The 18,532-nt window shown below is 37.2% G+C and overlaps 1 protein-coding gene across 2 annotated transcripts; it reads left to right on the plus strand.

Annotated features, from left to right (window-relative positions):
* Positions 1-142: 142 nt before the first annotated feature.
* LOC127417165 (microprocessor complex subunit DGCR8-like) lies at positions 143-18,418 on the plus strand. Of its 2 annotated transcripts, none has more exons than XM_051656946.1 (14): positions 143-266; positions 7,357-8,369; positions 8,707-8,869; positions 9,102-9,244; positions 9,381-9,714; positions 10,784-10,981; positions 11,068-11,169; positions 13,407-13,505; positions 13,672-13,754; positions 13,901-14,001; positions 14,146-14,252; positions 14,402-14,529; positions 15,617-15,730; positions 15,977-18,418. In XM_051656946.1, exons 2-14 carry the CDS (start codon positions 7,674-7,676, stop codon positions 16,058-16,060), a joined length of 2,352 nt encoding a protein of 783 aa, XP_051512906.1. In that variant the 5' UTR covers positions 143-266; positions 7,357-7,673; the 3' UTR covers positions 16,061-18,418. The 2 variants fall into 2 exon arrangements, with proteins under 2 accessions (XP_051512906.1, XP_051512917.1); XM_051656957.1 differs by lacking the exon at positions 143-266 and adding an exon at positions 335-421.
* Positions 18,419-18,532: the final 114 nt, after the last annotated feature.

Consider the following 18,532-nt stretch of genomic DNA (forward strand, 5'->3'; position numbering starts at 1 on the left):
TCTGTCTTTTATTGCACCAAGACATCCAGTAAATAAATAAACAAAATAATTGCAATTTAGGAACATCTGAAGAATATATGCAAAAAAAAAAAAAAAAAAAAAAAATGTATATTGCTGAAGGTCCAATCACATGTATTTCGCCACCGGTTGAGAGGCGTGTTCAGATCCCTTGATGCTGCTGTAATAAAGATGGCGGAGAGAGGAGACGGCCAACAGAAAAGCTCAGTGATTGCATGAGGTCCTCACGAGAACATTTGGGTAGTTAGGTGAGTAAAAGGCAATCGTGTAACCTTACTGATATGTACTTTTCTCGATATTTAGCTAATTCCGTGCAAAAGGGTTTGGTTGGCACACGGCTTCAGATGGCTAACGCGGGTCAACTTATGGAGGAATAGATTGCAGAATAAAACAACTCGTACAGGTAATTGGTTTATAAACCAATGATTTGATACTAAATTGCAGTTCTGAACGTCTGCTTGTTAAAGTGTAGCCATATATCCAGTCGTTTCTGTTTGATGACAAATTACTGGCAAGGGCCTTTTTGGGCTTATGGTTATTAGCTAATATCCTACGAACAGAATAATATTTGGTTTAGCAGAAATTCATTTTTTTTTTTTTTTTTTTTTTCTACATGTAAATGTATAATTACTAATAGAAACACCCGCATTATGTGCATACATGCATCAAACATTTCGAATAATTTTTTTTTTAAAAAAAGAAAAACGGCAATTGAAAGATCTAGTTGCCAACACTTGCATATGCATATAAAGGTTGACGTCATAAAGGTACACTCAGCAGTTTTTTCCTCAGTATTTTTTTTTTTTTTTTTTTTTACTCCCTAGGAAATTAATAGTAATTTTGAAACATGTATAAAGTCGTGACCACTCACATGAGATGTCATATGAGTAACCTTATAAAAGCTGTTTTATTGTACATGGAGAGGGTCCCCTCATGGGGGCAACCATGTTAGGATCCCATGAACAGCCAATGTTACTTGCTTAAAGGATGAAATATACTTCTGAGTCGAACATATACCATAGGCTGTTTGCATTTATAGTTCTGCGTTGGTGGGTCGGTGTGGTACTCTGGTATCAAAATGATCTCAGTTTCCCAGGCAGTGTTCCACTTCACATTAAACGTCCATTCGATAACTTTCTTTAGCACTTCTCCTCGGGGGAATCCCTGCAACCATTTTGGAAGTTCATTCCACTTCATTAAGTAGGCGAGGGAAGTTTCTACTGACAAACCCTCAACCCCTTGATTTTGGTAGAGGGAGCGAACCTACTCAGAGTTATGCTTCAGGCAGCTCCATATCCCACAATGCAGCTCTATTGTGACATAACAGCACAGATCGTGCTAAAACTACCACACCCCTAAACAACTCTATTGTATGATGGAAGTAAAGTTCGGTCAGTTAAGCAGTTAGAAAAGTTACACTGAGATTCAACCTCATAATATTTGGAGCTACCTTAAACTGACTGTTTGTTACACTTCCATAGCCTATATCAGGGGTTGGCAGCCTATGGCAGGTGTGCCAGCATTGGCACGTGGAGGGGTAATCACTGGCACACCAGCAATGGTGAGAGAGTAGACTATTTTATTTATATAAAATAAAACAGCCATCGACCAGGAAAATAAAAAATGGCACTCAATGTCAAAAAGGTTGCCGGCCCCTGGCCTATATGTTCCCTGTAACGTTACCATTTTCATTTTTGTAAAACTTGATTAATCCTTTCTAACAATTAGTTCCAAAAAAAAATATATATATTTTTTTTCTTTAAGATATACATCCTTGAGACATACACTGTATAACAAAATGGGTGTAATGCCTCTGAAATTACAACTAAACTTTACCTAAATCTGTGATTGCATCAATTTCCGAAAACTTTGTATTCTCAGGTGCAAAAATCACTAAACAATTCCACAAATTGACATCAGCCTTCAACATGGTCAAAGTGATCAAGGGCTTAGGTGTTCCAGTTAAACCCATTGCTCGGGTTCCGCCAGTAGTTGGCACTTATATCCAAGTCCATGAGATGGAGGGAGGTTAGCGAGGGAAGGACATAAAAAAGTGGAATGCAGCCCTAGTCGTAATTGCGACTTGAGGCGTCGTTCATGTGCAACTTCCGAGTGGGAAACAAGGTTATTATCGTAAACTAAAACGAAAACTAAATATAAAAAAAACATTTTCGTAAACTGAAATAAAAATCAACATAATTAGAAAAACTGATACTAAACAAATATATTTTCCTGGCTCTGAAAAAACTAAAATAAAAATAATCGTAAAAAATATTTAGTTTTTGTTGCGGTAGGTTTTTAAACCCGCTATCACCTTAACATGAAGATGCCATTTGGCGGCAATAGCACTAGCAGATGGGCTGTTGCCCTCATTACATTAGCAAAGACAGAGTGGGAGGGAATCACTACAGTACTTCATGTAGAGAAGCAAAGCAGTTAGAAAACTAGGGTGACCAGAAGTCGGACCCAGTTTTATGATGTGTGCCTGTCTTTTGTCTAAAAAATGTCCCTGTTAGGCTCACTGATTTTTATTTTTTATTTTTTTCTTTGAAATTAAATATCCTCAACGTCTTTATTGGTATCGTGTCTGGTATCGATTGCAGGGAAGATATTTTATTGCATTGCACAATGATTTGACGATACTTTCATTCTATCAATACGGAACAATCTGCTCAGAATCTATCTTGTTACCATGAAAATGACTCACGCGCTTGGCGCGCTCTGCTGCTCTCTGTCATCATCCAATGCAAATTAGAAATGCCCAAATGAAAATGCATGTTCAACAAGCTGAAAGAAGCCGATTTATTTCTTTGCACAACACGTGAAAATGGAATTGAAATGTTTTGCTGTTACTGTAAATGTTCACTTTCCCATGGCCACAGTGTTAAATAAGAGATTGCAGGTCATATTTATACAACACTATTTGTTTTTTATAGTACAAGCACTTAAATGTGGAATTGTATTTTAAGTTCCGATGTTGCAAATTTTGTGTAAAATTTTTTTTTAGCTGAAATGAAGAAATTTCAAGCACTGACAAGTCATATTATTACAAATGCAATATGACATCATATGGATAGAATAGACTATATGGAATTTGTTAATTTTACAAATATCTAAAATGTGGTTAAAATTGTATAAAACGATGTATAATAAATTAACATTTCACATACTAAAGATGTTATATTGAATTTAGCTACATATTTTAATACAATGCGTGTGTGTGTGTATATGTATATGTGTGTGTGTGTGTGTGTGTGTGTGTGTGTGTGTGTGTGTGTGTATATATACACACACACACACAGTATACAGGTGCATCTCAATAAATTAGAATGTCGTGGAAAAGTTCATTTATTTCAGTAATTCAACTCAAATTGTGAAACTCGTGTATTAAATAATTCAATGCACACAGACTGAAGTAGTTTAAGTCTTTGGTTCTTTTAATTGTGATGATTTTGGCTCACATTTAACAAAAACCCACCAATTCACTATCTCAAAAAATTAGAATACATCATAAGACCAATAAAAAAAAAAACATTTTTAGTGAATTGTTGGCCTTCTGGAAAGTATGTTCATTTACTGTATATGTACTCAATACTTGGTAGGGGCTCCTTTTGCTTTAATTACTGCCTCAATTCGGCTTGGCATGGAGGTGATCAGTTTGTGGCACTGCTGAGGTGGTATGGAAGCCCAGGTTTCTTTGACAGTGGCCTTCAGCTCATCTGCATTTTTTGGTCTCTTGTTTCTCATTTTCCTCTTGACAATACCCCATAGATTCTCTATGGGGTTCAGGTCTGGTGAGTTTGCTGGCCAGTCAAGCACACCAACACCATGGTCATTTAACCAACTTTTGGTGCTTTTGGCAGTGTGGGCAGGTGCCAAATCCTGCTGGAAAATGAAATCAGCATCTTTAAAAAGCTGGTCAGCAGAAGGAAGCATGAAGTGCTCCAAAATTTCTTGGTAAACGGGTGCAGTGACTTTGGTTTTCAAAAAACACAATGGACCAACACCAGCAGATGACATTGCACCTCAAATCATCACAGACTGTGGAAACTTAACACTGGACTTCAAGCAACTTGGGCTATGAGCTTCTCCACCCATCCTCCAGACTCTAGGACCTTGGTTTCCAAATGAAATACAAAACTTGCTCTCATCTGAAAAGAGGACTTCGGACCACTGGGCAACAGTCCAGTTCTTCTTCTCCTTAGCCCAGGTAAGACGCCTCTGACGTTGTCTGTGGTTCAGGAGTGGCTTAACAAGAGGAATACGACAACTGTAGCCAAATTCTTTGACACGTCTGTGTGTGGTGGCTCTTGATGCCTTGACCCCAGCCTCAGTCCATTCCTTGTGAAGTTCACCCAAATTCTTGAATCGATTTTGCTTGACAATCATAAGGCTGCGGTTCTCTCGGTTGGTTGTGCATCTTTTTCTTCCACACTTTTTCCTTCCACTCAACTTTCTGTTAACATGCTTGGATACAGCACTCTGTAAACAGCCAGCTTCTTTGGCAATGAATGTTTGTGGCTTACCCTCCTTGTGAAGGGTGTCAATGATTGTCTTCTGGACAACTGTCAGATCAGCAGTCTTCCCCATGATTGTGTAGCCTAGTGAACCAAACTGAGAGACCAACAAGGTGTTTTGAGTTGATTAGCTGATTGGCATGTCACCATATTCTAATTTTTTGAGATAGTGAATTGGTGGGTTTTTGTTAAATGTGAGCCAAAATCATCACAATTAAAAGAACCAAAGACTTAAACTACTTCAGTCTGTGTGCATTGAATTTATTTAATACACGAGTTTCACAATTTGAGTTGAATTACTGAAATAAATGAACTTTTCCACGACATTCTAATTTATTGAGATGCACCTGTATGTACCTCGAAACCCCCAGGTGTTCCAGTTTGAGACTTTCAAAATCTGGTCACCCTATAGAAAACATGCTAGCCGTGTCTGGAACTTCAATTATGACACATTTGAACCTTTATTCGAATAACTGTTCGTTGTGTTGCCAATGCATGATGTTAAAACAAAGAGAACAGAAACGATATAATATCCAGTAATTTATTCTGACTTTTTTTCTCTCACACACACACGCACACACACACACACACACACACACACACACACACACACACACACAGTCTTTTCACTCATTCTGTTTTACACTGTCAATCAGTGAATTGTTTTACATTTCATTTTGAATTTGTATAGAGTTTTGTTTGATGTTCAGTTTTCAGAGTTGTGACAAGACTTACTTTCTCATGTCAAATGCACTAAAGAGGACTTTGTCATTAAAGTTCAATAAAAAAAAGAAGCATTCCTAAATTGGAATTATGTATTTTCTTCTACTGTAATATCAGTAATGAATTTCAGTTGGTCTTATTAAAATGAAGATTTTTAATATTGTAAGTATTAATTAAATCTGTACGTTTGGGTGTCCAACTATACGACCCACGTATCCACAAATGCCTGTTTTCCCCATTCTATATGTATCACTTGATATAAAAACTAAATATAATGAAAAACTAAACTATAAAATATTTAAAAACTAACAAAGAACTAACAAACAAAATGTAAACTAAACTGGAGAGAAAAATGTAAATGAAATAGAAATGAAAACTAAATAAAAAATGTAAAACTATTATAACCTTGGTGGGAAACTCGTATTTACGATAATTTCAATAGCACGTGAAGGCAGCATAAGTGGGAAACAAAATACGGAAGATGCCAGACTTGCACAAATACACAATGAACCACGACAAAAGCTCTTTTTCTGTTGTAGCAGTGGATAAGAATAACTGAACGCACCTGAATGATGACCTACGATGTATCCGTGCGTGTTATCTAACAAATTAATTTACTTAAAACAAACCCCGAAGGGTAAGTCATTGGTTGACCGTCACATATAACATTATTATTTAAATAAAAAAAATTGATATAACTTCAACACAATCATTGCTTTCCATCTTTTATGTTGACATGGCCCTTCCTCTGTCAAAACTCGGCAACTCTGGTTTCATCTAGAATTAAAAAAATAAACAAACAAAAATGATCTAGAATTCTGAGTTTTCCACTTGTAAATACGTCTTCGTTGGGTCATTTATGTGCTCGGAACTCGTAGTTACAATATTTCCAACTCCACTTGAATAGCACATAGCATATTAAGAGAAAATGCCTTCATTTCTGAAATAACTATACATGTAATAAATAAAGGAAACTGCAATTCTTTGATTCAGAAGTATTTAATTTAGCATTAAAACGAGTTCATAAAGTATTTAGGTACATATGATTTATTATACATGTTGCCTGCCATGCAGAGAGTAAATCAATCAGGCAGATACTGTATGCTTGCTTTTGAGTCGCTTAATAAATAAATATTTTTGCCATACTTTGTTCCTGGCTGAAAAAAAAAATCTAATTTATAACTTCTTGCTTGACCAAAACAAAATGGATGTGGTTATAAAGCTTAGAAGCTGGACTTTACAAATGCATATAGACAATATACAGGTGCAGGTGATTTTTTTTTTTTTTTGTTTCAGATGAAATGATTATTTACTATACACCATACTGTCAAAATGCAGATCGGAAAGGTCTCTGGTAGAATACAACAAATATTGTTTCACTCACAGAGTTTATACATTTTAAACAGATGTGTATTTTTGCTGTGTTTTCGTTTGTAACTTCATGAAACATTAACCGATTATAAAAACGGCAGATGCTCCTAAAAATCCAAACACAATGTGACATGATCACTAATCAGTGACGCATATATCGTAACACAATCTTGGAGAAAATATATTGCAACCACATATCTTTTTATTATCCTGGGGGACAGTTTCTGGTTACAAAGGGACCAATCACAACTTTTGTGGTCTGCGTTGACAACTTTTCTGAAGAGATGCAAGTCAGGTTACGGTATAACTGCAGTAGGTTCGACACAGAAGTATAAATCGGCCTTTATGCTGCATTCACGTCATGTCGGAATTACTCTTAATTACGAGATGGAGGTTCTACTTGGAGCTGTTCACATCCTCAGACCATGGAAGTTATTTGTTTTATGCCAAAATGGCTTTGTTGTTGATAACAGTAAAATATTTATCACTACATTAATTCATTAATTAACTGCCATATTTGTTCTTTTTACATGAAGTCACGATTGTCAAGCTGAAGCTTTAATAAAATGAGTTTACTCATGGATTAAACTAATCAGTGTTTTTTTTTAATTTTTTTTTTATTTTTTTCATTGACCTAGTTAACTGAAAACTATTGCACCTTTAATGCTTCTTATAAAGTGCTCCTGGTCTCTGAATAACTGTATTTCTATTTCATTTTCTCTTTCAGTGCTGGCAGAAGATCTGGCCTCCCAGGATGGACAGTGCTTAGATGTGGGCAACGTTTAAGCTGAATGCATTGTGATTTCCAATAATTGAGACAGTGATTTCTAAAAAGCTGTCTACATTAATGAAAAGAACAATGTAGTCAGCTTAGCATATTCAACCCTGTACATTAATATTATTAAATAGGTGTCTTGAGCTGTTTAATATATTCATGCATGTGTTAGGGCTGCAGTTGTTTTAAGCTGAAGAGTTATACATAGGCAGATCCCTTCCTAGTTGCATTCTCTCAGTTTTTAATATAGCTTTTTTAAGAAATTGAACATGGATGTGAATGAGATTTTACCTCCCCTCCCATTGGAGCCACCAGACGCAGTATTTGCAGGGAATGATTACTGTAAAGCACCTCCACCACCTCCCCTGCAAACGTCCAGTGACGCAGAGGAAATGGACGTTAGCTCTGGTGGTGATGGACACCAAAGCACCCCAGCAGTGGACAGGGATGAACAGCTCTTCCTCAACAAACGCACATTGTCCTTTAGTGTCCACCCATCAGATAATCCTGACCCTTTGGCCACGTGCCCTAGAACCGCTCGCCATGCTCCCCCAGTTACCAAATTCTTACCTGACCTCAAACTACTTAGAGATGTAAAGATCAGCGTCAGTTTCTCAGACGGCAGTAGGAGTAAAGACAGGAAGGTGTTGTACACGGGTATGGGGCAGGGTAGCGAAGAAGATCACAGCCTAGAGAGCCTGAATGGTGAGTTGCATGATTCTCTAGACCAGGGGAGTGTGCCGGGCAGCTCGGGCACAAGTAATGATTCTCTAGGTTTAGCTAGAAACATTGAAGTGATGGAGGCTGAGCAGGAGAACAAGGTTGAGTTTGCTGTGCTGGATGACCTGGAAGATTTCAGCGAGAACTTTCTGGAAGTGGAACATGGAGAGCAGAGTGGTTTCAGGTCTGAGATGATAGTTCAACAGGAGCGCGTGCGTGAGGAGGAACTGAATTACTCCTATGAGGTAAAAGTGATGTAATTAATTGTCGCATTATGACTTCTTTGATTAGGTGACATTAATTTGACGTTGTCTGTTTAAAATGTGTAATGTTGTAACTTGTCATTTTAACCTCTAACTGGTCATCATTCAGAATATCCACTAAAATGTATGCCCACCACTAAATAGAGCACATGCTTATCATTCATGAAGATGGATCCTGGCTTGTGACAAGGTGGTCCATTGGGGAACATTTGTATTACAGCACACAAAGTGGGCTGGGTTCAAATTGGCTTCTCGGAGTAATTTTTTTTTGAGTTGATGTGCCAATGGCTGCCAGTTATTGACCCATCCTGTCTTCCAGGAGGACTTTGACAATGATGTAGATGCCCTGCTGGAGGAAGGCATGCCCTTGCCCAAGAAGAGGCGTCTGGCTGAGGACATTTACACTGGAGACAGTGATCACCGTTCAGACGGAGAGGCTGGAGTTCAGCCCATGATGACCAAAATTAAGACCGTTCTTAAGAGTGAGTCTCAGCAGCCCTTGTTTTTTTTTATATCAAGTTTAATTTCAAGTCCTAAGCACTATTGACAGCATTGTGACAAGTCTAACTGTTAATGCGTTTTTGTTGTTGATGTAATTATTTAAAAATATATTTTTTTTGTTTAACATGACTGTCCAAAGTTGATTGGTCTTTTCATACAAGGTGAAATCTACTCCAGAGAACAGCTTTAAATAATGGCTTGGTGTTTCTGCAGGTCGTGGGCGTCCACCTACCGAGCCGTTACCTGATGGTTGGATCATGACATTCCATAATTCTGGCATTCCAGTCTACCTCCACCGGGAAACCAGAGTTGTAACCTGGTCTAGACCTTACTTCCTTGGAACTGGAAGCATTAGGGTAAATAGTTAGACAGACCAAAGATCTCAGACTTTCATGATGGTCTATCTGTTATTGTGCCATTGCTACTTCATAATATTTGCATTCTTGTGAATGAAGGCACTTCATTCCTCTCTTATACTCATCTTCCCCATAGAAACATGACCCACCAACCAGTAGCATTCCCTGCTTGCACTACAAGAAAATGAAGGAACAAGAGGAAAGGGAACAAAATGGAGAGGTGACTCCGAATGCAGAGGTGTCGCCGGTGAAATCGGGGGAAGAGGGGATCTCATTGGAGAGAGTTGACGAGCCAGACTCTACTGCTACAGAAGAGGCACCTGGCCAGACTACATCAGAAGAGCCAGATCTTGACCTCATGGAGCCAGGAGGGTCTTCAGAGGGGAAGGAAGGACAGTCCAGTGATACTGCACAGGGAGCCCTGGGCCAGGTCAAAGCCAAGGTTGAGGTCTGCAAAGACGAATCTATTGGTAAGAAATAGAGGTCGACTGATAACTAAGGTGATGGAAAAGGCTGATAACCGATTAATCAGCCAATAGTTTGTAAAATGGATTTATAGAATGTTTAAAACAAATTATTACTCTTTCCTTACTATGATGGGCACAGACATAGAGGCTACAAGAGTCCAAAATGAACAAAATCCCAGATGCAGTTTATTGTTTAACCAAAATCACAATAATGCAGAAAAATTAAGTTTTGGTGCATAACGTGGGACTTTTGACTATAAACAAGCCCAGAAAAAAAACGTACTTATTTTGGGACTCTTATTTTGAAATGACAGAGACCTGGCTACCTTACAATGATGTATATTTAAGTATTTACCAAATTAAGCTTTTTATAGCCTATATTCCTCAGAAAAAGGTTGTGTGTATATATACAGTATTTCACCAGATAAGGTTTTAATATCATTCACAAGATATGGAAATATGATATTAAAATAAGCTATTAAAATATGGATGAATATTGGCAATGATGAAAGCTTTAGACACTGCAAATCCCCACAAGTTGTCAGTGATTGTTTACATTTTTATCTTTAGAGGCTTTAGAAGCCAGCTGTTCTAACTGTAGACTCCTCTAGCGCAGGCCACAGAGAAACACGGAGGAATAAAAAAAAACTTTAGATTTTTGCAGATCAAAAAGCAACTATCAGCACAGATTAATTGGTAAAACTGATATATCGGTCTGCCTTTAGTAAGAAGTTGACACCGGTGTTACGTTGCTAAACTCCTTTCTAAAGGGAGTTAAATATTTTTGCCTTTTTTCACACCGCACACAGAGTATTTGGACACTGTTGTGCACTTTGTATATGATGTTACAGATGTTTATCAGATTGGAACACATGAACGTTTAGTCTTTGTAAAAATCAGATTTCATGGTGGTTTTATATATTTATTACTGTTCAGACTACCAAAAACAACAGATTTGAGTCGGATATGTCAAAATGTATGCATATCTGAACAAACCCATTGCTGAAGGGATTTCTGAATCACTTCATGTGCATGGTGAGTTAACCCTGTCTTTTCCTGAATTGTGTCCCAGATATTGAACGATTCAGAAGCTACCTAGAGAAGTGCTTTGATTTTGAGCAAGTGACGGTGAAGAAGTTCCGCACATGGGCCGAGCGCAGGCAGTTCAACAGGGACATGAAGAGGAAGCAAGCAGAATCTGAGAGGCCCATCCTACCAGCCAATCAGAAACTCATCACGCTGTCTGTGCAGGATGCGCCCACAAAAAAAGGTACCTGTTTGACAATTCATTATTTTATAAATTGAATAGCACACAACATTTGGTTTCTTACAAGTCTGATCCTGTTTACATTTCAGAATTTGTCATCAACCCTAACGGGAAGTCAGAGGTGTGCATTTTACATGAGTATATGCAAAGAGTGCTCAAGGTGCGACCAGTTTACAACTTTTTTGAATGTGGTAAGTAGCATGCTGTAATGTATATAATAAAAAATAAACAGTTTCGCTTATAAAATCTGATTGTTTGAAGCCATTGTAGAATAACAGATATATGCACACCTGGATTAAATATCAATTCGATTTTATATTAATGCGGCATGTTCCCTTTTTTTACAGTATTGCCTAAATTTAGGCTAATTAACTATAATATTTGCTGGAAGAATTGTGAATAATTGTTATAAATGACAGACCGAACGTGTCTTTTCTCATATTGCTGTTGTCGCTGCTTTTTGAAAACAATAAACCACTCAAGGCCTTGCATAACAAGCATTTCGACTATCAGGCCAGTGCGAGTCAGGGCAATGAACTGGTCAGCTGGGGACCAATAGCCTCGGACCTCGAGCCGCAAGACCAAAATTTATCTGCATTCCCACCACCGTGCCAAAAGCACCGCAGCGTTGACCTAAAACCTGCCCTTAATAGGCCACCCTGGGCCAACGTCACACGCCCTGTCCATTTCACAAGCAAGAGGGAAGCTCAAGCTGAAGTATCAGACTCTGGAGAATAGCTGGCCCTCGAAATGAACATGGTAGAGACTAGGTATGTGCGCTACGACTAATTTGACTGTCGTTTAAACGGAAGTTTTGTAACCGACTAGTCTAAAGAGAAACCAACCTTCAGAAAACAGTAAAAAAAAAAAAAAAAAAGTGTGTTTATGCGACCCATTTAAAATACTTAATCTATTCCAAATCCGATGCTAAATTCCACTGAAAAGGGACATTTATCTGCAGCGTGCTCGCCTTGAATTATGATCATTGTACATTAAATATAGAATATGACATGCATTCACTGAATCAACATTAGCAAATATTTAATAGACATATTTATTGAAAACAATTGAATGAATAGTGCAGCATTAATGGAACAACCCTAAAAGCCTGTTCTAAACGGAAATCACTAAGTAAAAGTTACTTAACACATTAAAACAGTCAGGACATTGTTGAAAATAATTAACAGGTAGACTAAGCCAAATCTATGAGAGAGAAAAAAAATGCGCTGAAAAGTTGCGCGTATTTCACGACGTGCAGTTGTGCATTAACCATTGATCTAATATGACAGCTGTTCGGTAAAAAACATTAACCAATAACAGTTACGATGTAAAAAAAAAAAAAAAAAGTAGCTATAGGATAGAAAAAATAGGCCTGTGATGTAGCCTACAATAAATCTAATGTATTCTAAACATGACTTGTACACAGAATAAAAGATAGTTTAACATGTTCAGCAGTCGGCACCTTGTTGAAAATAGCCTTCTTAATCAGCAGATTAAAAAAATGGCATACCTAGCCTAAAACAGTTATTTTCTAGGCTACTTACTCAAAAGCATAATTTTTTGGATGAGCCAAATTAATCCGTCGACATGGTCCGGTGAAAAACGGGACTTGACTCACCTTAGGCGTCTATCCTGCACTTGAAAAAGCCAAATAACGTACAAGCATGCACAGATGTAAAGAAGACCATAGGGACTTTCAAACATTTGGAAAGCCGATTCCCACGCCACCGAAGTGATTTCATTACTACTTTGCTGAGTTTGCTTGTCTAGCGAGAGGACATTTTCCTGCGCACACCGCGAGTGAGAGAGGGAAGAAGCATGCGCAGCCTGAGGTGAAATTAAACTCTGTATCTGCTCCAGAAATCCTCCTCCTTTTTTTTTTTTTTTTTTTTTTTTTTTTTAAATAATATTTGTATTATTAATTCTATTTAAAATATGTAACATTAATATGACGGTAATTTAAGTGCAGCCTCTGTAAAAATATAAAGCCAAACGTAAATGTGTAAAAAATTATGATCAGTTTAATACAGACTAGTAATTCCAGTGTCGACTAGCAGTATCAGAACCGTTTAGTCGACTAGTCACGCACTTCCCTAGTAGAGACTGAAGCTGCCATTTGTTTGCTTATTTTGGTCTTTGCTTGGTGGAATGTGAGACCTGACTCGGTGAAACTCGGCCTATGTCACTGACTCCACCTTAATCCCCAGTTGTCCTTCTTTGGCCCAAGGGTAATTGGCAGGCCGAAGACGCTTGGCCGTTGGCCCCTTGGAGGCATGATGAAGCCCCGGAAGTGACAGTGGGAACGCAGCTGGCACGCACTAGCACGCTCTCATTTGGCCCAAAAGTTGAAACGCTGCTATTGATGTTCTGGAATTCTAAGCACTTAAATGTAGTAGCATTAAGTTTTAATATTTTTTTCTTTGTCCAGAAAACCCAAGTGAACCCTTTGGAGCCTCGGTCATTATAGATGGTGTTACATATGGCACAGGAACAGCAAGTAGTAAAAAACTTGCGAAGAACAAAGCTGGTACCTTCACCCACACCTTCATTCCAGTTCTTAAACTTAGCAAGAGTTTATTTTGCTTCTTGAATGGATTGTCTACGTCTGTTGTGTTTATAGACAACAGTAAACATTAATTTACTAGCATAATGGGGAACTGTAAGTATTCATGCTTTTGTTCTTTGTCGGGCAGCTCGAGCAACACTGGAGATCCTCATTCCTGACTTTGTCAAACAGACGTCAGAGGAGAAGCCCATAGAGGGAGATGAACTGGAGGTACTTTGCGTCCTGTCTCTATTCCTCAGTTTAGCTTGAGGACAATGATTGCTTTGCCATTATGCCATCAACCTCCATGCAGAAATCTTTGATTTATATAGAGTTCCTGTCTTTGTGGTCATTCATTTCCCCTTTTCATCCCACAGTATTTTAATCATATCAGTATTGAAGATTCAAGGGTGTATGAGCTGACCAACAAAGCAGGTTTACTCTCACCATATCAGATCCTTCATGAGTGCCTTAAGAGGTATGTTATGATATAGAGTCTGTCAGTTGATTACAATGGTAATTTAATATGACAGGAAAAACATCAGACAGTTTGTGGATGTTTAAATCTCATCATGTCTCTGATTGGAAAACATCTAAAGAGCTGTTTCTTTTTCATCCAAAGAAACCATGGGATGGGAGACACCAGCATCAAGTTTGAGGTGATCCCAGGAAAGAACCAGAAGAGTGAATATGCCATGACATGTGGGAAGCACACTGTACGCGGCTTATGTGAGTATCCATGATCAAAACTGATAAAAAAACAGCACTTTATGAACCATATATGACACGAAAGGATTTAATTTATGAAAGGTGAAGTTCTACATTGAATTTTGTACAGTCAGCCACATAGCTAATTCTGTTGCTATTGTTGGCTGCAGGTAAGAATAAGAGGGTGGGAAAGCAGCTGGCGTCACAGAAGATTCTTCAAATGCTTCATCCTCATGTGAAGAACTGGGGCTCACTGCTGCGCATGTACGGCAGAGAGAGCAACAAGATGGTCAAAAAGGTCAGCTTTTTTAAAAACTTGTCGTACATCCCTTTTATAGATTTTACAATATTATAAATGCTTGATCATCATTGATGGGCTGAAATTAAATTTTACTGGGCTCTAATTAAAGTGATTTTTGTTTTTCTTCCACTGTAGCTCAGAGTTTTACTTGCCCTGCCAATATTTTCACTGGTCCCACACCCATAAAAAAAATTAATTTAGCCATTTTTATTTTTTTATTAAATGTTATGTTTTCTTTACACAAAAATGTTTGTAAAGATTGGTTTGTAATAATAGCTGGACATTTCAGATTCTACACTGCTATAAATTCATAAACTCTCTTGCTGGAAAAACTATGGCATACTATGCTAAATATTACTGATTTTAATAATATTCAACACGTTCTAAATTGACTTTCAAGACAATCACTCATCATTCTTTGACAAAACCTCATGTCAGCCAGCTTCGTAACGTTAGCTTGGTGACATCGGTTCATCCTAATAGGAATTGTTTTTCTTGTGCGGTTGTAATGTGCATATTAACTTAGGCTTGGGATCGATAATCAGAAGATTTTCCCAATGATTATTGAGATGTTGATGATATATTGTTTATATGTATCTTTCATATAGCCTACACAATGTATTTTCATTTACAATTGTCATTTTGTGGATTGACAGCTTGAATGAAAGACCTATTCAAGGATGCAAACAGAGAAATGTCACCATTTCTAATCGTCACTTTGCGTTTCATACACTAACCTGCAAACTCATCAACTCAGTCACTGTTAATTCTTGAATTACAAAAACCTTCGCAAGTTTGGACTGCCTGTGCTGCGCTGCATCAGCTCATCCTCTGTGCTTTTCCTACCTGCGACCCAGCTTCAGTAAATGTTATATCACCCTCTTGTTGTCTCCCAACACTATTACACCATAAGCCCAACTGAGTGAATTGAAAAGTATGCAAATTAGGCTTCCGATTTAAATGTCGGCTAATTTTTATATATCGATGCCTCAAAAATACAACGATAAAATAACGTGCCAATCAATAATCGATATGTCGATATTTTATGACATCCCTATATTAACTGTATTATTGTCGTCTTCAGGAGAATTCTGATAAGAGTGTGATCGAACTTCAGCAGTTTGCCAAAAAGAACAAGCCAAACCTTCACATCCTCAACAAGCTACGAGAGGAGATGATGAAGCTTGCTCAAGAAAGGGTACAGTTGCAAATATGACATCTTCCAGACAAATCTTGCACGCTAGTTAAATGTCCTGTTTACAGTTTGTTACATTACAACCAACCAAGATAGATTCAATAAATGGATAAGGCTAAAAGCTTATTTAATAATAATAAAAAAAAAAAATTATTATTTTTTTTTTCTTTCTTTTTTTTTTTCTAGTGCATAATGTAGTTGTACTTGTGGACCATTACATCATTTTTTTTTTTTTTTTTATCATTTCAGGAGGAAGCAAGGAAGAAGCCGAAGATGACTATAATGGAGTCAGCTCAGCCTGGCAGTGAGCCTCTGTGTACTGTTGACGTCTAAACCCTCGTGATAGCAGATAGCACTGACCAATGGCTAATAGTTAAAAGGTCATTGTGCCATTACTGAATTATGCATTACTTTGCAGTCCAAATGGCAATACTAGTTACATTTTATCCAATGTTTGAGCACTACTCTCAATCCAGTTATGTCCATGTTTTATGGGTTTAGTAAGTCGTATAAGGTCGTATGCACTAAGGGATGGTAGAATGAGCATTATATACCTCCAGATGCACTTCTAAACCTGTAAGTGCTCAAATATAATGACTATTCAGCTGATGACAAGAATGCCTATATGAGTCAAAATGGTAAAAAATATGTTGAATAAGTATTACAGATGCTTGCATTTTAAGTGTGTGGTTTTTAGATGTTAATAAAATTGTTATTCCCTTAAAATAAACTGCAAATAAATTCATTTAATATTTACAATGAAACTACAGATTTCACAATGACAGATACTATTGCAGTACTCGCAGTTTATGCATTTAAACAAACATGTCTGTCATTTTACAAAGATCAGTTCCTTTAATTTCTAATGTCAGCTTCTGGTATGCAGAGTTGGTCAGATTCTGATTTTTCATTGCCGACAGTGCACGTGACATTTTATCTGGAAAATAGGGTTTATAATGACTTGCACTGTGGTTATCTTCAGTGGCCAGGTCTAGTCCTAATGGACCATAGTCAGAGTATCACCATATTTATCTTTTGACAGGTATGAAAACATGACAGGGAGTGATAGACTTACATTCTATTCAAAGGGTTGTACTGTTGTTTAAATTGTTGATTGTTCAGCTGATGAAACATTGAAAACATCTCAAAAAATATTGGAATGGACAGAAAAGCTGTGATCTAGGATCTTTATATGATTTATGACATTGTACAGACTGTAAGTCTATCACTCACAGCCTTGTTTTCATCTGTGAAAAATGTAATATTGTACCTAAGGTCTGCTCGGACATTAAACAAATGTTGTATTTCTAAAGCATTTAATGTGCACACCTCCAACTGCTGTTCAGAAATGTACTAATGTTAGAACTGTTTACTTGTATGAAATGAACAACTCTTTTTAATTGAGTGGTAATGCATATCAATGGCCATCTTGACTAATTTTAAGTAGTAGTGTTGTCTTCAGTAAGCACTGCAGAGAAAACATAAGCACAATTGTTTGAGGTACTGTAGTTATTATGGGAGATAAGATGATAGTGTGTGCTTTTTTTGATGTTACAGTTGTTATGCTCAGATATAATCTTAACTCTTGCATTAGAGACTGGTTGTTAATTTTCACTAGAAAATTTTTTTTGTGTATGTTGCCTAGTGTTTCCCCTTTCATTTATGGTACAATGTGTTTCAAAAGGGAAACAAATCTCACTCAAATCTGCATTTGTGATGCTATACGTTACGTACAGTATTTGCTGTGGAGTGATGCTTGCTTTCTTGCATTGATACTCTAGAGAAAATGCGTTTTGAAGCATGTACTTATTTGCGTGTGTTTCAGATAATTTTGTATGGTTTGTGTACATTTGCCATGGTGATAAGAGGTGATTGTGTGCTCATTTTATTTAGGTTTTATCACTTTGGTGTATTAAATAGTTTGAACCACAATCATTATTTCAAAAGGCAGTCTACCTACAAGAAAAAGGTGGTAACTCCATACCTCGAAAAAATCAGACCATGTCATAATATTCAATAGCTTGAAGAACAGTGTGAACCAAAGCTTTAACCGTCTTATGCATTTTTTTTTTTTTTTAAGAATACAGCTGCATAGCTATTCATAAATTATATTTAACACATATGTAACACAATGTTAAATAAGGAAAAAAGATGCAATAACTGCTGGTTTAAAATATGGTCCCTGTTTGAAGAAAATCTCTTTCTCTAAAATCACAATTATTGGGGAGGGACAAAAATATTCTGGCCTTGTTAAGATATGAGACCAAGGTCTTCAAAGTCACTGTTTTTATACTGAGTGGAGAGGAGGAAAAATCAGGTTTTCTTGGGACAGAGACTAAATAAAACCGTCATTGGTTTAGTATTTTATTTGGTGTGCTTCTGAATGTTTACTGCATCTATGAAGGCACTTACCTGTTTTCCATGAGCACAAGGCTTCTGCCATGCTGATAAGAGTGCTTAGAGAATGTGCTTTCCCAATAAATGTCTGGAGTGTACGACTTGTTCTGTCTGTCTTGCCAAGTGTGTATTAGTTGTATGAAGAAATGTGATTTTTAGTTGTAATCATTGAAGGGATAATGCTGAATGATTTAGCTGCAAGTAACGCTGCCTAAATATTTTTTTATTTTAATGTTACATGATCGCTGATACACAGTGATTTGTTTATGCAAATAAATCATGACCAGAAACTGACTGTCTTGAGCTGTTTTTGACTGGGTTTTACTGCAAACATAAAGCAAACTATACAAGGTTGTAACTTCAAATAAGAAATTAACATTTGACAGTTAATAGTTTCAAATGATACCA

The sequence above is a fragment of the Myxocyprinus asiaticus genome, chromosome 3, assembly GCF_019703515.2.
Source record: "Myxocyprinus asiaticus isolate MX2 ecotype Aquarium Trade chromosome 3, UBuf_Myxa_2, whole genome shotgun sequence".
Classification (NCBI taxonomy): Eukaryota; Metazoa; Chordata; class Actinopteri; order Cypriniformes; family Catostomidae; genus Myxocyprinus; species Myxocyprinus asiaticus.